This window comes from Pelodiscus sinensis, chromosome 3 (genome assembly GCF_049634645.1).
Source record: "Pelodiscus sinensis isolate JC-2024 chromosome 3, ASM4963464v1, whole genome shotgun sequence".
NCBI classification, from domain to species: Eukaryota; Metazoa; Chordata; order Testudines; family Trionychidae; genus Pelodiscus; species Pelodiscus sinensis.
Window position 1 is genome coordinate 132,350,636 of NC_134713.1, and position 23,205 is coordinate 132,373,840.

Consider the following 23,205-nt stretch of genomic DNA (forward strand, 5'->3'; position numbering starts at 1 on the left):
TTTAATGGATACACACCATAGTTAATAGTTCCGTAATTTCACATTTGAGTTCTTTTAGAATTCGGGTGAATGCCATTTGGTCCCCGTGACTTGTTACTCTTAAGTTTATCAGTCTGTTCCAAAACCACCTCTAATGACACCTCAATGTGGGACAATTCCTCAGACTTGTCACCTAAAAAGAATGGCTCAGGTGTGGGAATCTCCTTAACAACCTCAGCCATGAAAACTGAAGCAAAAAATTAAATTAGTCTCTTCACAATTACTTTATCGTCTTTGAGTGTTCGTTTAGCATCTTGATCATCCAGGGGCTCCACTGGTTGTTTAGCAGGCTTCCTGCTTCTGATGTACTTAAAAAACATTTTGCTATTACTTTTTGAGTTTTTGGCTAGCTGTTCTTGAAACTCCTTTTTGGCTTTTCTTGTATTTTTACACTTAATTTGACAGAGTTTATTTGCCTTTCTATTTTCCTCAGTAGAATTTAACTTCCATTTTTTTAAAAAGCTGTCTCTTTATCTTTCACTGCTTCTTTTACTTGGTTGTTAAGCCAGGGTGGCACTTTTTTGGTTCTCTTAGGCTATGTCTGCACTCATGGCTTCTTGCGCAAGTACAGCCATTCTTGCGCAAGTACCCGCCTGATCTTGCACAAGGAAATTTACAGTACGGCGTGGTAAGAGAGGGCTTCTTGTGCAAGCGCTGCACTCTTTTTTATCAGGTGTAAGCCCTCTTGTGCAGGAGCTCTTGCGCAAGAGGGCAGTGTGGACTCTCAGCAGGGATTTCATGCACAAGAAAGCCCTATGGCTAAAATGGCCATCAGAGCTTTCTTGCGCAAGAGAGCATCCACACTGCCATGGGTGCTCTTGCGCAAAAGCACAGCTCGCACATGGCTGTGTGTACATTTTCTTGCACAAGACTTCTTGCACAAGAACCCTTGCGCAAGATGTTCTTGAGCAAGAAGCTGCCAGTGTAGACATAGCCTTACTGTGTTTTTCAATTTGGGGCATACATTTAAGTTGGGCCTCTATTACGGTGTCTTTGAAAAGTTTCCATGCAGCTTGCAGGGATTTTACTTTTGGCACTGTACCTTTTAATTTCTGTTTATCTAATCTCTTCATTTTTGTGTAGTTCCCCTTTTTTAAATTAAATTCCACAGTTTTGGATTGTTGAGGTGTTTTTCCCATCACAGGGATGTTACATTTTATTACATTATGGTCACTATTACCATGCGGTCCAGTTATATTTATCTCTTGGACCAGATCCTGTGCTCTAGGGAGGACTAAAGAATTGCCTCTCCCCTTGTGGGTTCCTGCACCAGCTGCTCCAAGAAGCAGGCATTTAAGGTAGCAATAATTTTATCTCTGCATCCCATCATAAGGTGACGAGTACCCAGTCAATGTGGAGATAGTTGAAATCCCCCACTATTATTGAGGGTTATTTTTTATTTTGATAGTTTCTCTTATCTCCCTTAGCATTTCATAGTTACTATCGCTATCCTGGTCAGGTGGCATATAATATATCTCTACTGCTGTATTCTTATTATTAGAGCATGGAATTACTACCCATAGAGATTCTTTGCAACATTTTGGTTCATTTAAGATTTTTACTTCATTTGATTCTACATTTTCTTTCACATACAGCCGCTCCCCAAGTTACAAACAAGTTATGGACCAACACTTGGTCCGTAACTCAAAGTGTTTGTAACTTGGATCCCATAGAGTTACATGGCGACCGCACTGTTCGTAAGTGCGGATCGCTGTTCGTAACTCGGATCCTCATTTACGACCGCTTTGTCATAAGTGCGGATGGTCATAAGTGGAGGTGGTCATAACTTGGGGAGCGGCTGTATAGTGCCACTCCCCCACCAGCACCACCTGTTCTGTGTACTTCCTATATATTTTGTCCCCTGGTATGACTGTGTCCCATTGATTGTCCTCATTCCACCAAGTTTCTGTGATGCCTACTATATGAATATCCTCTTTTAATATGAGGCACTCTAGTTCACTCATCTAATTATTTAGACTTCTAGCATTTGTATATAAGTATTTTAAAAAATTGTTATTGTTTATCTGTCTGCCATTTCCTGATGTTAGATTCCTTTTCATTTGATTGCTTCTCATCTGATCTTATCCATACTTTATCATCTTCCATGCTCTAAGCCTGACTAGAACATAGAGAATCTCTATTAATATACCCTCTGCTAAGAAATGTCTCTCTCTGATCTATGTGTTCCTCTGCACTCGTCGGCTTTGCCTTTGTTTAAAAACTGCTCTACAAACTTTTTAATGTTAAGTGCCAGCAATCTGGTTCCATTTTGGTTTAGGTGGAGCACATCCTTCCTGTACAGGCTCCCCCTTTCCCAAAAGTTTTCCCGGTTCCCAATAAATCTAAACCCCCCCCCCCCTCCACACCATTGTTTCATCCACACATTGAGACTCTAAAGTTATGCCTGCCTACCGGGCCCTGGGCACGGAACTGGAAGCATTTCAGAGAATGCTTGGATTCACAGTGGTCTTGGATTTCAGTCTCTTACCTAGCAGCTTAAATTTGGACTCTAGAACCTCTCTCCTACTCTTCCCTGTGTCATTGGTACCTACATGTACCACAACCACCAGCTCCTCCCCAATTTGCTAAACAATGAATCCACACTCCCAAATCTGTACCATTGACTTTAAAGGCTGTTAAAGTCAATTTCAGTACTCCTTTTCGTGAGGACTAATGGTAAATTCAACCTTGCATGGTCGACTTTAGCATAGTGCAGATGCAGCATTGGGAAAATCGACATTCTTGACCTCCAGGAGGGTCCCTCTATGCCCTGCTGTGACCACTATAGCCAGGACTTTCAACTCTGCTGCTCTCCAGGTGCACAGAATAGCCCCAGGAAAATTCGCATTTAATTTCCTATGTGGCCAGTGTGGTGAGCATAAGAACATAAGAACGGCCGTACTGGGTCAGACCAAAGGTCCATCTAGCCCAGTATCCTGTCTACCGACAGTGGCCAGCACCAGGTGCCCCAGAGAGGGTGGACCGAAGACAATGATCAAGCGATTTGTCTCCTGCCATCCCCCTCCAGCCTCTGACAAACAGAGGCCAAGGACACCATTTTATCCCCTGGCTAATAGCCTTTTATGGACCTAACCTCCATGAATTTATCCAGCTTCTCTTTAAACTCTGTTATAGTCCTAGCTTTCACAGCCTCCTCTGGCAAGGAGTTCCACAGGTTGACTACACGATGTGTGAAGAAGTACTTTCTTTTATTAGTTTTAAACCTGCTACCCATTAATTTCATTTGGTGTCCTCTAGTTCTTCTATTATGGGAACTAATAAATAACTTTTCTTTATCGGCCCTCTCCACACCACTCATGATTTTATAGACCTCTATCATATCCCCCCTCAGTCTCCTCTTTTCTAAACTGAAAAGTCCCAGTCGCTTTAACCTCTCCTCATATGGGACCCATTCCAAACCCCTAATCATTTTAGTTGCCCTTTCCTGAACCCTTTCCAAGGCCAAAATATCTTTTTTGAGGTGAGGAGACCACATCTGTACACAGTATTCAAGATGTGGGCATACCATAGTTTTATACAGGGGCAGTAAGATATTCTGGGTCTTATTTTCTATCCCTTTCCTAATAATTCCTAGCATCCTATTTGCCTTTTTGACCGCCGCTGCACTCTGTGTGGAAGTTTTCAGAGAACTGTCCACGATAACTCCAAGATCTCTTTCCTGATTTGTCGTAGCCAAATTAGCCCCCATCATACTGTACGTATAGTTGGGGTTATTTTTCCCGATGTGCATTACTTTACACTTATCCACAGCAGAACTAAGAGCAGGCAGCACACATCAGCAGCACACCTGACCATGAAAGCCCAGGGTCACAAACAACTAGCATGGAACATGCAGGTATTCTTGGACCTCATTGCTGTGTGGGGAGAGGAATCTGTTCCCACAGAACTAAGAAATAGCAAAAGAAATGCTGATATCTATGCCAAGATCACAGAGTATGGAGGAGAAAGGATATGCCAGACACATTCAACAGTGCCACATGAAAATAAAGGAGCTGGGGCAGGCATATCAGAAGATAAAGGAGGCAAACGGATGGCTTGAGTAATCGCCACAAATATGCTACTTCTATGAGCAGCTGCATGGGATCCATGGGGGGGACCCAACCAGTTTCCCAAGAAAGTCTGTGGACTCCTCCCAAGCCACTCAGGCAGACTCAGGCAGGCAGGAGTGTGGAGGACAGTGTGGCTGAGGAAGAGGAGAATGGTCAGCAGGTGAGCGGGACAACCAATCTCACAGATTTACAACTTTGGAAACAATCCCCTCCTCCCAGGACATCTCGCTGCAGTCCCTGATGTCAGAGAAGGCACTTCTTGTGAGTTCACATTTTTTATCATGCTACAGCTGGGTTATGGCAATTGGGTATGCTTAGTGCAAGCCACTCTGCCTACACAGCGAGAGCTCCTGGAACAGCTTGTTAATGTGACTGGAGATAGAATGGAAATCCTCCCTGCACATCTCCATAAAGCTTTCATAGGTTTCTGGGGAGGGCTGCCATATTCCATCCTCCATGGCAGGACACCTTTCCATGCCAAGCCAGCAGAAAGTCACTGCAGCATAAGGTCCAGGTTTCTGGCCATATTCAGTCAGCATCAACTCCCTATCACCCTGTGTGATTTGGAGAAGACTGTTACTATGCGTGGAAACCTGGATGAAGCAGGGCAAGTATTAACTGCAGTAAACCTCAGTTTGCTTATCCCCCATGAAGCATGGTTTGAGTCCCTGCCATGCTGCTCCATCAGGCCCCTTTCCAGCCCAGAGGCTCCTCTGTGTCAGCATGAGTCCCTGTCCTTCTGCCATGCCCAGACTCCTTCTCCCCTCCTGCTCATGTGCTCCTTTGGGAAGGGAAAGTCACTCTCTTGCCACATGGGGAAGGGAGCGGGGGGAGGCTGCCAAACAAGTGGTCACCATCTGAGCCCCTCCCCTCTGCAGGCTCAAGCCCCAGCCTGTCTCTTACCATGTCTGCTGCCAAAATGAGTCCAGCTGTTCCTGTAAGATCTCTGTGTTTTACCTGTTGCATAGTGAGCACTTAAAAGCATAACTGTGTGGCTTTGTACATAACACATCCCTATTGTCTTTGGACAGACCTCTTTTTGTGTCACTCACTCAACTCAAGTGCTTCACCGAGAAGAGTATGTTTATGGCCTCCTGAGATTCGTTGTTCTGATGGTTCCTGGTTATGTTCTGAATGTACTCCAGCATAAGATGTGTGATAGTTAATATGATTGCCATAATACTTTGCTGCTGAAATGATTCCATGCTGGGTTCCATGCTTACCCTGCTATGGCATTTGCATGGATATTCAGGGAAAAACAGGGCATGAAAAGACTGTTAGATGTTGCTTTCAAGCAGGGGGAGGGAGGAAGGAAGAGATGAATGCATTATGGGATGCTGACAACATGTACACAGATCCACGTGCTGCACAGTTTTAGTCCCAGCATGCACTGGGACCATAACCCAAAATACAAGGGGTGCATGAACTCTGGGATACCTACCCATGGTGCATCACTCTGAGTCGACATTAGCCATCCTACTGAGGATGTGCTGTGTTGAGTTATGTTGAATTCTTGCACACAGTGGGGACATGCACCTTCTACTTTACAAAATTGGGTGCTAGAAAATCTACCTTATTAAATTTGACCTTATTTCTCAGGACATGTCTCCAGTTACCAGAGGATTGATGCTCTGGTGATCGTTCCTCCAGGGTTTGATTTAGCGGATCTAGTAAAGACCTGCTAAATCGAACACTGAGGGCACTCTGGTTGGTGTTGGTGTTACAAGGAGTAAGGGAAGTCGATGGGAGCATTTCTTCTGTTGACCTCTTACCCTGAGGCCACCCCATAAAATCGGTGCAAGGTACATCAACTCCCGCTATGCACTTCATGTAGCTGGAGTTGCATATCTTGCATCAATTTTCTCCGCCAGCGTAGATAAAGCCTGAGTCTACTGAGCCAATGCCCAGATTCTGTTAGGCTACACTATTCTGTTGTAGATGTTAACTTTCCATTTAACAGCAAAGCTGAAGTTTTAGAGATAATTCACTATTTCAGAGCACTTTTAACAAAATAAGGCTGCCATCCTTCATTAGATATCTTAGTATGAATCTAATTTGTGAATTTATTGTGTTTACGTTAGCTTTTGCTGCAGTTTCACTTGATTACTATATTCCTCACTTCCTGTCCTAAACAATTTTATAGTGTTGCTATGTGCTATTAAACAGCTGACACAATACACCTAAGAAGTGGTATCATTGGTATGTGATTTATTCTAGTTTGCTGTATACAGATATAGGGACAAATTCGGCCTCCCCTGTTTAGATCAGTGTAAATTCAGGGTAAGTCTACTGAATCTGGTATATGGTTTGTGGACAGTAATTTTATGCTTTCACACAGCTATTCCCGGGCTTCCCAAAATAGCTTTGGAACCTCCAGAATATTGTCATAACATGATATTGCTTTGTGATGTAATTCTAATGCTGCTTTCTAAAGGAAGTCATGGAGTCTCACTACTTTACTATTTTATTTGGAGAAGAAATTAATTTTGACATTCATACCTTATTTCATTTTCTTTGCAGGTATAAAACTAGTGTAGAAAACTATGCTCTCTTCACTACCAGAACCACTGTAAGTATTGTTTAATAATGATCAAGACAAATCCGTCTTGATTCCAGCTTCTATTTGAGTATATTGACTGACAATGTTTTTGGTCTGATTTCAAAGACCTTTATTTTGTAATGTCTTAATATTGCAGTGTGCAATAGATTTTGCTGTATATAGGAAGATTTTTCTGTAAGGATGTGTCAGGACCAATTCAGTTCAATCAGGCACACATGTTACTTCACAGTGGAAGGCAGATAAAACCTTTGCTTATGTAGAGAAACCACTGCTTACTCCAAATTCTTAGATTCAACTACCAGATTTTATTTATATAAGTACAGTGTTACACCCAATGATCAAATAAGATGTAGCTGGCCTGTGAACTAGCTACACTGAAAGGGAAAAGGCAGAGATTCTAACATTATATTTTATACACAGTGTTATGTATTGTCTTTATCAATAACCCATTTTCTTAATTTGCTACCACAAATCTTTCCTTCCCTATTGGTTAATATTTATCACTGTACATAATATTCTGAATTACACAGTAATTTACATAATACATTGTTCCCCTTTTTAGCCATACTATAACTATTGTACCACTTTTCAGGCACTTTTCTTTTCCCCAGACTCCCCAAAAAACTTAATAAGATGTTCAGATCTTAATATTCTTTATTGGGAACCTTTGTTTGCACTTGTCAATCTTTAAAAGATTATACAGAGGTTATAAAAACTACATTTGAGTATGCAGGCCTACAAATCCTATATGTATATTGTTTATACATCTGCTTAAAGATTCCTAATCAATTATCCACTAAATAAGTATTGGATCTTTACAAGGTTATAAAGAGCACACTCACCTAACCACTGGCTTTATTCCCTTACATTTTCTCACTTGAGTTTATAAATAAACCATTCAATAACATGACTATAAAATATGCTATATCTTTACAAAAGTTCAAAAAATACATTTTCTGATATCCACTGTCAAGAACACACACTTTTTGTAGTTTAGAGTCTAGACAAAGCTCTAAAACAAAACTATTCAGAGATTCCCATTTGTCCTTGCTCATTTTATTATTTATTTTCATTTTTACACTAAAAAACAATGACAATCTGTTGCATAGTAAGTGTATGTTAAAACTGTTAGTGTAGGTTTTATTGTCATTTCAGATTTTACAAAATTATTGGTGGGTGATGTAAAGCCAAAACAGTAATAGGAATTTCAAATTTAATTTGGACACACTCAAGCTCTTCATGCAAACACAGGCTGTACCTCTATACAAAAACCCGGAATTCTCTGATCCAGCAACATCCATGGTCCACAATGGATGTTCCAGGATCAGAGAGTCCCAGTGTGTTGCAGAGGGGTAGGGGACCAGGCACCCAATGCAGGGCCAGGGGGCGCAACATGCAGCCCAACTGAGCTGCGGAAGGAGGGACAAGAGCTGGGAAGTCCTGTGCACAGCTCAGCTGGGCCACAAGGGAGAAGAAGGAGGTGGGAGCTGGCATGTGGCTCATCTGGGCTGCGGGGTCTAGAAGTTAGCATGCAGCTCTGCTAGGCTTCACGAGGAGCCAGGAAGCCTGGCAGGAGGGGTAGGGGGAGTGCAGATGTAATGTTTTTCTGATGTTGCATTCATAGAATCATAGAATCATAGAATAATAGGACTGGAAGGGACCTCGAGAGGTCATCGAGTCCAGCCCCCCGCCCTCAAGGCAGGATCAAGCTCCGTCTACACCATCCCTGACAGATGTCTATCTAACCTGTTCTTAAATATCTCCAGAGAGGGAGATTCCACCACCTCCCTTGGCAATTTATTCCAATATTTGACCACCCTAACAGTTAGGAATTTTTTCCTAATGTCCAATCTAAACCTCCCCTGCTGCACTTTAAGCCCATTACTCCTTGTCCTGTCCTCAGAAACCAAGAGGAACAAATTTTCTCCTTCCTCCTTGTGACACCCTTTTAGATATTTGAAAACCGCTATCATGTCCCCCCTTAATCTTCTTTTTTCCAAACTAAACAAGCCCAGTTCATGAAGCCTGGCTTCATAGGTCATGTTCTCTAAACCTTTAATCATTCTTGTCGCTCTTCTCTGTACCCTTTCCAATTTCTCCACATCTTTCTTGAAATGTGGCGCCCAGAACTGGACACAGTACTCCAGCTGAGGCCTAACTAGTGCAGAGTAGAGCGGCAGAATAACTTCACGAGTTTTGCTTACAACACACCTGTTGATACAACCTAGAATCATATTTGCTTTTTTTGCAACAGCATCACACTGTTGGCTCATATTCAACTTGTGGTCCACTATGACCCCTAGATCCCTTTCCGCCATGCTCCTTCCTAGACAGTCGCTTCCCATCTTGTATGTATGGAACTGATTGTTCCTTCCTAAGTGGAGCACTTTGCATTTCTCCTTATTAAACCTCATCCTGTTTACCTCTGACCATTTCTCTAACTTGCTAAGGTCATTTTGAATTATGTCCCTATCCTCCAAAGAAGTTGCAACCCCACCCAGTTTGGTATCATCTGCAAACTTAATAAGCGTACTCTCTATCCCAATATCTACATCATTGATGAAGATATTGAACAGTACGGGTCCCAAAACAGACCCTTGAGGAACTCCACTTGTTATCCCTTTCCAGCAGGATTTAGAACCGTTAACAACATGTTAGCAATACGTTTTCCACAGCTTGCACTAGTTCAGTATCACAGTACATGAATAAATGGTGCAGACAGTTCTCAAAATCATTTGTAGTCAGCTTCAGTAATTGAGAACAATTTCATTGAAAACATTTCCTACTGTTGCTATCATCAGTGATTGTGAACACACTTGTGCACATACCAGTGAATATATCTACTGTTTATAAAGCAAATAAAGCTGGAAGGATTAGTAATTCTCTGCACTGTGAGGAGGGAAAATCAGATTTTATTAAACTGTCAGTAGTCTTTTGTTTCTATGGACCAGGCATGGGAGTTCACTGAAGTTAAATTATGCACTGAGGGGAGGATTGCATTGTCTATTGAAAAGTTGCTCTGACTCACTGCAGAACACCATCTAAATAGCTCAAAAGCAATTTTGAATATGCTTTTGTTGCATAATGATGGCCTTGGCAGTGGCGAACTATTCCCATGGAGGAAAAAATAAATCCTTATGGATGTAATGAACCTATGGGAGGAAGAGCAAGATGAAAACTAGTTTATGCTCACTGGCAGTACTTACTGCTGGTGTCACAAAGATTGCACTTTTCAGCAAGATTTCCTGTCCTGCTAATAGGGGCTTTTAAATGATAATTCTATTTCAAAACCTTATTTGCTAGTTTTATGTAAGGTATACCATTGTATGTTTGCTGTGTGCTTTACATAATTCCGTCCGCGTTTTTTCCACTGAAATTGATGACAAAACTTCTTTTGACTACACTGGAAGATGTTTATGCTTAATACCATAGTCATTACTATTTAACATTTGAAGTTGTCCCCAGGCATATTTAATATTTAAAAAGTGTCATCATTTTTGTGCAATAATTTAAAAATTAGTAAAAGGATATTATGGTTTTAAACTGTCTCTATTGTCAGATATAAAGCAACAGTTTATATATTTGTATATGCTAGAATAAGTTTCTACTCTTTGTTTAGATATATTTAGAGTATGAAGGATCTTTATTTGTGGAATGGGAAATTTCTTCATTATGTACTATTTCAAATAAAAGGTAAGACTTGCAAAAGTGAATAATAGCACAATGGTAACTCACATTGACTTCATTGAGATCAAAGTTAGGTCAAGTTTGAATTCTTATGAAAATGTAACCCAAATTTTGAGGAGGTCATGTTTGTATACATATACAAATATGATGGGCTTATGTTTAGGTTAGCACATGATTAATTTGGAAGCCTGTTGGAAAACAAAATATTGTTTTTATTTCTCTTGAGGATTTTGAAGTACAGATACTTTGTTTCAGAATGAGAGCTGTGGGTTGCAGATTTGCAGAGGAGATAGATTCTGATACTGAGGTTTCTATACAATTTATATTGTAACTTAAATATTTATCTGTGTAATGAGACAACGTACTGGTACATACAATATAAAGTAGTTCTAAGTATACTGTTTTCCGTAAACTACCTTGCCTACGTACTGTACATATGAAGAAACCTTGAGCCAAAAACTTGATCAATGTTCTAAAATGTGCATCTAAATTAAGAATTTCATAATATTTTATGTTATTGGGAGTTTATTTGGTCCACTACATTTATCTGGTAGCTATCACTATAGTAAGTGCTGAATTGTAGTTCCTATTTGTGATATTTTTAAATGGGAGCATGTCTGATTCCTTATATTTGGAGCAACTAGGGTTTCAAGATGACCCTATTATAGGCATTAGGCTGCTCAAAGGATTCTAGATCAGTGGTCCCCAACCTTTAGAGGCTCCCGGACGCACGGGAGCGGGGCCACTCACACGTTGGGCGCCCGGGGGCAGGGCCGCGCGTCCGGAAGCACGCCAGGGGACTGGGATGCCCTTGCACCCGGCGCCGGCATGTGCCCTAGGGCCGGGGCTGGGGCCGCCCGAGCGCCTTGTGCCCGGGGCCGGTGCTGCCGCCCGAGCCGCACGCCTGGGGCTGGAACCGGCGCCGCTCAAGCCCGCATGTGCCCCAGGGCTGGAGCCGCCCGAGCGCTGCGCACCCGGCGCCAGTGCGTGTAGTGCGCCTGGGGCCGGCTCCGCGGACGGGGCTGGCCCAGGTTGTCGGCGGGCGCCCACAAATGCCCCGGCGGGCGCCATGATGCCCGCGGGCACCGCGTTGGGGACCACTGTTCTAGATAAATAATAGTACACATCAGTTGTGAGTGGGACTGACAAGACACAAAATCTTTTTTGTCTAGCTATTCTTATTTGATTATTTAATGACCAGATACCCTAATGGGATTTGTGAGTTCCAGATTACACTCGGCTACACTAGGAGTAAGAAACCCCAAATCCATTTTTTTAAAAGCATCTCTGCCCCCAAATGAATGGTTAGCTAGAGTATGGTACCACCTTTATAAAGATTTCAGATTAACAGAGGGTTGTGTTACAACTTTTATCCAAAACCATCTATAATATAGGGGGAGTACATAAAGGTTATACAAATGCAGCATTGTGGCTGAAAGTTTTGATAAGCAAAAGTCAGGTAAAAAGTTGTGGTTTCCACTCCAGTTTTAATTTGTCTGTCTCACTGTATGTGTTATGCTTTTCAAATTATGGTATTGGTAAGGTTATTTCAATGTATTTAAATATTTGATATCTGGTTGTAAGCATATTTGAATGATTGCACATGCGGGCATACACACCTGTGTGTTAATGTGAAAGTATTCTCATTAGATTGCAAATTAAAATCCAGATGAAGAGCATAGATGTTACCCCAAATTCCAGAACAAAGGCACCCTCTGAAATGGTTTGCCTATTTCAGTAACTCCATTGTTTGTTTTGGAAGATGAAAAGAGATGGCCTGCCCTAGAGAAATTGCTAGGATTTATAGGGGCTCTCCTATGACCTTCATGAGACTCTAGAACAGGCTAAGCCTATTTATCCTTGGGAGGATATGGATGTAGCCTTCCACCTTAAGGATTTAGAACATAAAAACATAAGAATGGCCATACTGGGTCAGACCAAAGGTTCATCTAACCCAGTATCCTGTCTTCTGACAATGACTAATGCCAGATGCCCCAGAGGAAGTGAACTGAACAGGGAATCATTAAGCAATCCCTCTCCTGTCATCCATTCCCAGCCTGTGAGAACCCCATCACATTGTATATATAGTTGGGATTATTTTTTCCAATGTGTATTACTTTACATTTATCAAATTACATTTCATTTGCCATTTTTTTGCCCAATCACTTTGTTTGGGTAAGATCTTTTTTGAAACTCTTCACAATCTGCTTGAGCAGTTGAGTATCATCTGCAAATTTTGCTACCTCACAGTTTATTCCTTTCCCCAGATCATTTATTAATAGATTCAATAGGATTGGTCCCAAAATGGATCCTTGCGGGATACTACTAGTTACCTCTCTCCATTCTGAAAACTTACCATTTATTCCTACCATTTGTTTCCTGTCTTTTAACCAATTATCAGTCCATGAGAGGACCTTTCCTCTTATCCCATGATATCTAACTTTACTTAAGAGCCTTTCGTGAGGGACCTTGTCAAAGGCTTTCTGGAAATCTAACTATGTACGGGTATGTCTACACTACCCCGCTAGTTCGAACTAGCGGGGTAATGTATGCATACCGCACTTGCTAATGAAGCCCGGGATTTGAATTTCCCGGGCTTCATTAGCATAAGCGGGGAGCCGCCATTTTTAAATCCCCGCTGCTTCGAACCCCGTGTAGCACGGCTACACGGGGCTCGAACTAGGTAGTTCGGACTAGGGTCCTATTCCGAACTACCGGTACTCCTCGTGAAACGAGGTGTACCGGTAGTTCGGAATAGGCACCCTAGTCCGAACTACCTAGTTCGAGCCCCGTGTAGCCGCGCTACACGGGGTTCGAAGCAGCGGGGATTTAAAAATGGCGGCTCCCCACTTATGCTAATGAAGCCCGGGAAATTCAAATCCCGAGCTTCATTAGCAAGTGCGGTATGCATACATTACCCTCCTAGTTCGAACTAGGAGGGTAGTGTAGACATACCCTACTATACTTCACTCTTGTCCATATGTTTGTTGACTCTGTCAAAGATCTCTAGTAAGGCATGTTTTCCCTTAACAGAAACCATGTTGACTTTTCCCCAATAAATTATATTAATCTATGTCTCTGACAATTTTATTCTTTACTATAATTTCAACTAATTTGCCCGGTACTGACATTAGACTTACTGGTCTGTAATTGTCACAATCACCTCTAGAGCCCTTTTTAAAATATTGGCGTCACATTAGCTATCTTCCTGTCTTTAGGTACAGAAGCTCATTTAAAGGATAGGTTACATACCACAGTTAATAGTCCTGCAATTTCACATTTGAGTTCTTTCTAAACTCTTGGGTGAATGCCATCTGGTCCTGGTGATTTGTTATTATTAAATTTATCAATTTGCTCCAAAACCTGTTCTAATGACACCTTTATTTGGGAAGATTCCTCAGATTTCTCATCTAAAAAAATGATTTATACTTGGGCAGTAATCTTCCAAAACAAAAATATTTAACATACTAATATTCCCTAATACAATAAATATTTTCAAAGAACAAAAGCAAATATCAAGCAACATAAATCCTATTACCACAAATGTGTACATTAAAATACTGAATACTACAATGTCATACAGTTGGAAATGGCCTCAGGTAGTTACATTGTACATATAGTGATCAATCACATATAGGATGTTGACAGCAATTCTAATTACAATACTAAGCTTTTGTTTAGTGACAAACATACATATATAAATCCAGCTTTATTATCTCAAACACACTTATATGTCCTATCTCCTCCTTATACCAAAATTATCATGCTTACTTTCTGCAGTCTTCTTTTCCCTTGATCTGTCAAAAAGGTGCTTCTGTTCTGTCTCTATGCCAAGCTGTTGCTCATGTTCTGCTCTGGCTGCTGCTCCTGGGTCTCTGCCTCCTCATCTTTAATACTGCTGCTGGTGCTTGCATTGATTTCTTGATCCATCAAAACAATCTAGTCCTCTTTTTCCCCATTCAGTGATTTTTCTCTCTTCCTGCTTCTCTTCCTTTTTCTTTTTCCATTCTTCTGTTGACAATCTCCTCCTTCCACACACTGATACAAACCAACGCCACCAAACCTTATATGATTTTTCCCCCCTACTTTGGTTATTTCCTCAGTCATTGTTCCTCTCCTCCAGTCCTCTCTAAATCCTCTCTGATTGCTCCATTCTTAGGTTTGGTGGCTGTATTTTTTCCTATCTGTCAATCAGAGCTATACCTGGTTGAAAATCTGTGCCTGACTTGACTGACATGTCCCTTCAGATTTTGGAGTGATTTTTTTATCTAACCTCATCCTGTCTGTTTAGTATAAGCTGAATTACTCCAATAATGCTATTTTAGTTTTTCTGGGTATTATTATCTGCACTGCCATTTTATTATTCCTGGCCCTAATTGCTTAAATTCTTAGAACTATAAACAAGTGTTATTTTCTGAATACATCTATATGCCTCTTGATATCAGGATGCACTTTCACCACTCAAATTTTTACTTAATTTAGATAATTTAACTGTGTTATTTCCTTCACTTCGTCTAGTAGTGGAAGGGCTATATTCTTAATGCTGTGTTCTGCATACAGAATACAGCATCTGAAAGAGCTCTTGTATCACAATGTCTCTTACACAGATGTTGAAATATAAAATAGGTAGGCAGTTCTTTTAAAAGTAAAAACAGTATATTTTACAAGAGTGTAGGACATTCTATGAGCTTGTCTTCATATAGTTTTCAGAAAACGTTATTAGTTTCAAACTAATATATTTATAGTTGAAGCGTTACAAACCCATAGTATGGATGCAGTTATATTGGCATAAAGGTGCTTTATATTGTGATGTGCAGTTTGTCATGTTGACACTACAGTGGTACAGCTACAGCAATAGCATAGACACTTACTATAGTGACAGAAGGGTTTTTTGTTCACTATTGTATATCCACCTCTCCAAGAGGCAGTAGTTACGTTAACAGAAGAATTCTTCCATCAATCAATTGGTATCTACATGGGGCATAGTTTGACTTATGTTGCACTGGGCATGACTTTTTTGTAGCTGTGAGCAAAGTAGCTAGGTCAAACCTAATTTTAGATTTAGGCCAAGCTTTTGTTTCATAAATGTACAGGGCACCTATACATTAGCATAACTGGGTTTACACTGAGGGTTGTACTCATTTAACTATTATGATATAAAAATATCATCCCTACCTGAAATGGTTACATGGATACAAAAACTGCGTAAAGACTAGGTCTAAGATGCGAGGCTCCTGAGTCCATTGACACAATAATAGGCAATCTAATGATAGTACATTTAAAAAATTGTGGGGGAATAAGGAAGATGTAGGGTTCACTCAGGAGGAAAGATGTAAATTTGAGAGAAATTAGGTCTTAGGTCAAAGTTAAGAATGAGTGAACCAGTCAGCAGTGCATATTCCTTGCATTCATTCATATTAAATACCTTGCTGTTTATTTTTTAATTATTGTAGTTCACCTACAACAACACTGAATTGTCCAGTTCCTGGTAGTCACAGGATTAAACCACTAGTTCTAAATGAGGTAAGATGTCAAACGTAACTGTAAGAAATTCAAGGTGCACTGTGATAACATCTCTGTGTTCTTAATAATTTTGCAGTTTTTGCCACAGAGTCCGCCGTAGTGGTTCACAAATTAAATAATAGTAATCAGCGTAATACTGTTGCAAAAAAAAGTTAATGATCCTGGGACATAACAAGAGTGTTGTAAACAATACACTACAAGTAATTCTTCCGTTCTAGTCAGCACTGATCAGGCCTCAACAGGAGTACTGTGTCCAGTACTGAATACCACATTCCAGGAAAGATGTAGACAAATTGGAGAAAGTCCAGATGAGAGCAACAAAAATAGTTAAAGGCCTAGGAAACATGATCTCTTGAGAAAGATTGGGAGGAAAAAGGGTTTGTTTAGTCTAGAAAAGAAAAGACTGGGGGTAGACACAATAACTATCTTCAAGTATATAAAAGGTTGTTCTAAAGAGGAGGGTGATAAATTGTTCTCCAGTGAGGATAGGAGGTAATAGGCTGAAATTGCAGTAAAGAAGATTTAGGTTAGACATTAGGAGAAACTTCCTAATGATATGAGTAATTAAACACTGAAACAAATCACCTAGGGTACATCTACACTGCAAGTTTCTTTCGGAATAAGCTATTCCAGAAGATATCTTCCGGAAAAGCTTATTTTGAAATAGAGCGTCTACATTATAGGAAAGCCTCAAAATTAATCCGAGGCAGGCTCTCCTAATATGGATGCGCTATCTTGATTTAAAGCCCCAGGAGGCAATGGGGAGGAATAACTTTAGAGTGGCCCTGTTTCAACCATAGCAGCAGTGGAGCGTCTACACACACGCTTTTTTTGGAAGAGGCCTTATTCCTCGTGAAATGAAGTTTACCAGCATTGCAAAAAGCTGTCCATTATTTTGATTTTCTTTCAAAATAATGCAACTGCAGTATGTATGCTAGTATTGTTTTTCCAGAATAACAGTTGTTATTCCAGAAATATGGTCCAGTGTAGACTCCCCACCCCTCCACAGGGAGGTTATAGAATCTCCATTGTTGGAGGTTTATATTAACAGGTTAGACCAGGGGTGCTGCTGGTGCTATATTTATCTGTGTTCCCACAGGTACAGTAGCGTGCAGCTCCTGTTGGCTGTGGGAAGCAGCACAGACTGGGACACCACTTCCTGCAGCTTCCATGGGCTGGGAATGGTGATCCATGGCTAACGGGAACTGCAAATGCCTGTACTTGCAGATGTGCAGGTAAATATAGAACCAGCAGCCTGCCAGGGGCGAAACCTGACAAACCACACATGGCCCGAAGACCACTAATTGCCCATCCCTGGATTAGGCAAACACCTGTCAGGGATGGTCTAGAATTGATAACACTTAGTCCTGACTTAATTCAGGGGACTAGACTAAATGACTTACCAAGGCCCTTTCCAGTCCCACATTTCTGTGATCATCTTCATGACAGTACTCCAGAATCTAATCTCTCTACCTTAGTGGTTGTGAAAGAAGCCTTCCAAATATCAGCTGAGTGTACCCAAAGCAGTGATGTGTTTCTGAGTTTGCAAACAGACTGAATCAATAGCTCAGATGTCTGATCACCCCCCATTAATTATAGTGAGGGGTGTGACAATGGAGTATACAAACACTGCACTGGCTGGGGTTAATAGGCTGATGTGGGCTCCCCCCCCCCCCCCCCCCATCGCTTGTCCTGCAGAGATGTCGGGCCTTGGAACAGAACAGGGTGGGAGCAGTTGAATAGGGGAGAGAGCTTATTTGTGAATGAACTTGGAAGGAGAACAGACTGGCCTTGTAGGGTGAGAAACCTGGGTAGAATCAGGAGTTGATTAAAAATTGTGGCCTGCTAGGACCGTACTGGGAGATTAGCCCATCACTGGCTATTATTTTGTTTTGTTACCATGAACCTGGACGCAGAGCCACTCCATCCATTGGATGATGCCAGGCAGCTGCTCTGGGCCCTGTGCTTTGGGGGACCCTGCAGGGATTACCAGGGGGCCTAGCACTGGCAGAAGGGGCTGGGCTTGCCCTCACTTTCACCAGTGGCAGCAGGAGCCATGGGAAGTGGAGCAACGTGCTCTGCTCCACCATCACCTATCTGAGTCACTCTGCTTCACCATGGCAGCGAGAAGTGGAGTGCCCTGGCCCCAGCCCACTCTGTTCTGCCGAGTGATGCCACTGGGAGCTAGACTCAGGAAAGCTCAGCTGGCCAGGGCCGGGATGCTCTGATTCCTGCCACTGCAGTGAGTGGAGGAGGGCCTGACTTCTGCTGCTGGTGCCAGACTCCCTGGTAAACCCCCCTCCCCACTGTGCTGCATAGGGTGGGGAGGCTTAGAGAAAAGGATTCAGTAGGGGTGGAGCAGGGGCAGGACAGGAGCAGGTTTTAGGAGAAGGTGTAGAATGAGGGTGGGATTGAAGCAGAGGCAGAAAGCGGTGGGGCCTGTGACAGAAGGGGTTGTCGCAGGCTCTGCACCCCACTAAGGACAGTGCTGCCTGTAAGTAGGTGTTAAGATAAGATGCTGCAAGTGGAGTCCTCCTGAAAGGAAGGAGGCTAAGAACTAAGCCCAGCAAAACTAAAGATTCTTTTGGTTTGTGTTTATGTTGAACTTTGACTTGAGGTTCCACTTCCATGTATGGGATTGAATGCTGACTGTCACCTGATCAGCAAGTAAGCCTTATCCATAATGCCAATAATGCAGATTTCATTATCAGCACTGTCCTTATCATTACCTATTTTAATAAGGGTGGGATATGATAGAAGTCAATACAATCATAAATGATGTGGAGAAAATAAATAAGGAAGTGTTATTTACCCCATCACATAATACAAGGACTAGGGGTCACCCAGTGAAATTAATAGGCAAACCAAACATAAGGGAGTACTTCTTCACACAACATGGAGTCAACCTGTGGAACTTGTCAGGGGATGTGGTGAAGGCCAAAAGGACAACTGGGTTTAAAAAAGTAGATACATTCATAGAGAGTAGGTCAATCAATGGCTATTAGCCAAGACGGTTAGGGATGCAACCCAATGCTATGGGTGTCTCTAGAACACCAACCGCCAGAAGCTGGGACTGGATGACAAGAGATAAATCACTCAATAATTGCCCTGTTCTGTTAATTCTCTAAGACACCTGGCACTGGCAGAAGACGGGATTCTGAGCTAGATGGACTACTGATCTGACCTATTATGGCCATTCTTATATTCTTACTTGTTTTGCTTCCAATTTTAACATCCAGTAATGTGCTTGTGTCAAACACCTGAATTGCCTCGTGGATCTTCTCTGGTGTCAAAATCCAGCTGTCTCCTACTGAACAGCCAAAACCTTCATCTTCCTCAACAATTTTTATAATATGCCCAAGTATTTTTATTAAATCTTGCAGTACAACGAGAGCTAACAAATGAGGAGCAGTGTGCATTGATTCAAATGTCATATTAAATAATGTGATACTACAGTGAATGCATTATTCATTTGCATATTTAGTTCAGTAGAAGCCTCCATTCTAAATTTATGCATATCAGTCATAGAATCTCCAGTTTGTTGTGTTGGAGTGCCACAGATTGCAGAGATCTTGCCAAAGAATTTTGATTAAGCTTGCCATGAAGTTCCTGGGATTTGACACTGTTTAGTATTCATTTTATCTGAGGCAGAACAGGCACTATGTGCTCTTAGTGAAGGAAGATGAACTGAAGTCAGTAAATTTGCCCTGCACAAACAGAGAAATTCGTGTTCAGGGATTAAGGAAGTTTGCAACATACAGTATACAGTACTGCTGAGTTCCTGCTTACTGCCTATGCCCTCAGAAGGCAGTAAGTGGTAATTGAGGCTACCATCTCTATATACTTTCAGGTAGGCTGGCACAAGGATATATGCAAATTGCACTAGTAACCCCAATAGACTGGATATAAACAAACAATATGTGTGTTAATATGGCTAAATGTATAAGGCTACCTCTAGGAACAAAGAATGTAGACCATATTTACAGGATATGGGACTGTCTTGAGAAGCAGGAGCTTTGAAAAAGATTTGAAGGGTGTGGTGCATAATTAGCTGAACATGAGGACTCAGTGCAACACTGGCTGAAAGGGCTAATGTGTTCCTTAATCCATAAACAGGAAAGTTATTTTACCTTTCTATTTGGCATTGGTACAACAGCTGCTGGAATATTGTGTCCAGTTCTGGAATCCACAATTCAAGAAGAATGCTGATAAATTGGAAAGAAGTCAGATAGGAGCCAGGAGAATGATTATGGTGATGAGCTCTTTGACTCTAAATTATTTATCTTAGAAAGAGAAGGTTAGGGGAATAGATTAGTCTACCCCCTACCACATAAGTGACAAATATTTGATAATAGGCCCTTCAATCTAACAAAGAAAGGTATAAAATGGCTGGAAGTAAAAGTTATGCCTTGTTTGTCTAGCTTTAAATGGTGAGAGCAAACAAACATAGGAACAATTTACCAAGGGTTGCTGTAGATTATCAAACATTGTCAATTTTTAAATCTTGATAGGATGTTTTTCTAAAATATATGCTCTAGTAATTTGTTTTGGGGAAGTTTTATGGTCTGTGTCATACAGGAATTCAGACTAACTAGTCACAGTGGTCCCTTCTGACTTTGGAATCTATGACTATGCTATTTTAGAAAGTCCCAAGCTCACACATTTATGGTGAATGCATACGAGCAACCATTTGGAAGATGCAGAATTTACAGAAAGTCCAGTAAATAATTGGAATGTCATCCAGGAAATATTTTATAAGATCCAAAAGAGGCATATGATCAATGATTAGCAAGTCTCCCCAATATGGTAATCTTAGATCACTCATTTGTAGGACCTCCCCCCACATCAAGTCCATACATACAGGCGCGAGAATGCATATGGACTTTTGACAGTTAATCAGATTAACTGAAATATATCTCTACCAATGAAATGTTCTTTAGAGGGTGCCAGAGATCTGGCCAAACACCATAGTGCTGTGAGCAGAATCTAGTCCTTTGGTTAGCCACCTTTTCTAACCTCCTGTGAGTTTCAGCAAACTGCTGCACTATCTTCTCTATTAATCTCTCTGGCTCATTTCTTGGACACTTAACACTCAATCTGCTATCCCTTACGCCCCAGAAGTCCGTGCTAATCTTCAAAATACCCTACTAAACACACCCTCTCCCAGAATCCCAGTGAAGGTGTGAGACTATTTTCCGTTATAGTTTAATTATCTCATGAGACAATGAGTAGTTGTGAAGTATGTAACACACAGACATTTTGCACAGGACTCTAAGCATTGCTCTTTTACTTAACAGATAAAGCAAAAAAGAATAAAGACCCTATAGAAAATAACAGTAGCTCTCCATTTCAGTGGGAGTTCATCAATGCACAAGGCAGGTTTCCCCCCTCCACTCCCCCCATCAGGATCCCCTCAGTTTGGTTTGGTGAAAAAATGTCTGGGATGACTCCCAAGTAGAGCAGTTCTACTGTTTTTATACCTTCGGTGAATTGGAGATACTATTCATGCTCCTTCGATGCCATCAAATCTGGTTCATTTTTTATTGTTTAGTCCTAAGAAGAGAGTTGTAAGAGGAAATAAAAAGGGAATAGATAAGACACTGTAGTGACTGAACTGTCCCTGCATTTTTCTTTCATTGATTTTGCATTAAGTTGTAACAAACAATACATTAGCAAACATGAAATACGAAAGTGTTTATATATATTTATCAGTATTGCCATTGACTTCAATTTGGTTAGGATTTCACCTGTGGCCTTTAGGGCCCTACTCCTCTGAACACACACCTGATTAATTTCACTTAATTCAGTAGGACTATTTGTGTACGTAAAGATACATACATATATAAATGTTAGTGTGATCAAAGCTTAAAGATGGTGTCAGGTAGATGATATACAAATATGGAGCATATTTTTCTCCTGATTTAGACAAGAGAGGATAAAGAACGCTTTTTGTTTATCTCTGAACATTTGAATTGCTTTTTGTGGTATGTGTTGAAAAGTCCAGAGCGCAGGTACGTAATTTCATTTCAGACCTTCAATCATGTGTATATATTTGAAGATGTATAATTTAATTGTATTTGGCTATCTTTTGTGATTTATCTAGTGATTTGATGGCAAATAACAAATGGCCAATAACAGTTTATATTGCTCAGTTAAGTTAAAAAGTATGGGCCAGATAAGGGCTTTCTGTTTAAAAAAAAAAAAAAAAGTGGTAGTTAATTCAGGCTTTGCATTATTTAAGTATTTCAAGCAGGCTGACGTGTTCCAGTAAATCTGTTTCAGGATTGTCAGAAGCTGGGAATGGATGACAGGTATGGATCATGTGATGATTGCCTGTTCTGTTCATTTCCTCTAGGGCACCTGGCAGTGGCCACTGTCAGAGAAGAGGATACGGGGCTAGATTGACCTTTGGTCTGACCCAATATGGCTTTTCTTTTCTCAAAAAAAGGCTTATTCTTAAAGGGTATATCTACACAGCAAAGTTATTTCGAAATAACAGCCCTTATTTCGAAATAACTTTCCTAGTGTCTACACAGCCAAACCACTCTTTCGAAATAAATTCTAAATAGCGGAGGGCTTATTTTGAATTTGGTAAACCTCATTCTACAAGGAATAACACCAAATTCAAAATAGCTATTTCAAAATAAGTGCTGTGAGGACACTTATTTCGAAATAGGGGGCCTCCAGCCTTCCCAGGGTGCCCTGGTGGCCACTCCGGCCTCAACCAAGAACACTCCTCTCCCTCCCCCCTCCCTGGAGCCCTTAAAGGCATAGTCTCTGGCCACAGTGACTGTGCCAGCTCCAAGCCTGCCAGCCCAGAGCCAGCAGTCACTGCCCCAACCCAGTGGCCCCAATACATGAGCCAGCCCTTCACCGCTCCCCAAGAGCAGTCTGCCAACTCCCAGGAGCCTGCCAGGGCCCGGAGAAGGTGGGTGCCTTCCTGGTCCAGGGCAGAGATCACGGACCTTATTCAGGTTTGGGGGAGATTCAGGAACAACAGGCAGGGGAGAAAAGGAGGAGGAGTTGCACTATATGTAAGAGAGCACTACGATTGCTCTGAACTCCAGTATAAAGAGGGAGAAAAACCTGTTGAAAGTCTATGGGTTAAGTTTAAAGGAGCAAACAACAGCAGTGATGTTGTGGTTGGTGTCTGCTACAGGCCACCGAATCAGGTGGATGAGGTAGATAAGGCTTTCTTCGGACAACTGAGCGAAGCTTCCAGATCGCAGGCCCTGGTTCTCGTGGGGGACTTTAATCACCCTGACATCTGTTGGGAAACCTATATGGCAGTACACAGGCAATCCAGGAAGTTTTTGGAGAATGTTG

At 41.5% G+C, this 23,205-nt stretch overlaps 1 protein-coding gene across 7 annotated transcripts in view; it reads left to right on the forward strand.

Annotated features, from left to right (window-relative positions):
• Positions 1 to 23,205, forward strand: part of CATSPERE (catsper channel auxiliary subunit epsilon) — a 100,410-nt gene that overhangs the window by 6,305 nt on the left and 70,900 nt on the right. For 3 of the 7 annotated variants that reach the window (XM_075924875.1, XM_075924874.1, XM_075924876.1), the window contains exons 2-4: positions 6,630 to 6,678; positions 15,810 to 15,879; positions 21,805 to 21,890. In XM_075924875.1, coding sequence (XP_075780990.1) covers positions 6,653 to 6,678; positions 15,810 to 15,879; positions 21,805 to 21,890 — 182 coding nt within the window. In that variant the 5' untranslated portion in view covers positions 6,630 to 6,652. Of the gene's footprint in view, positions 1 to 6,629; positions 6,679 to 10,288; positions 10,363 to 15,809; positions 15,880 to 21,804; positions 21,891 to 23,205 lie in introns of those variants that run through there. The other 4 variants (XM_075924877.1, XM_075924879.1, XM_075924873.1 and 1 more) reach the window with 3 other exon arrangements.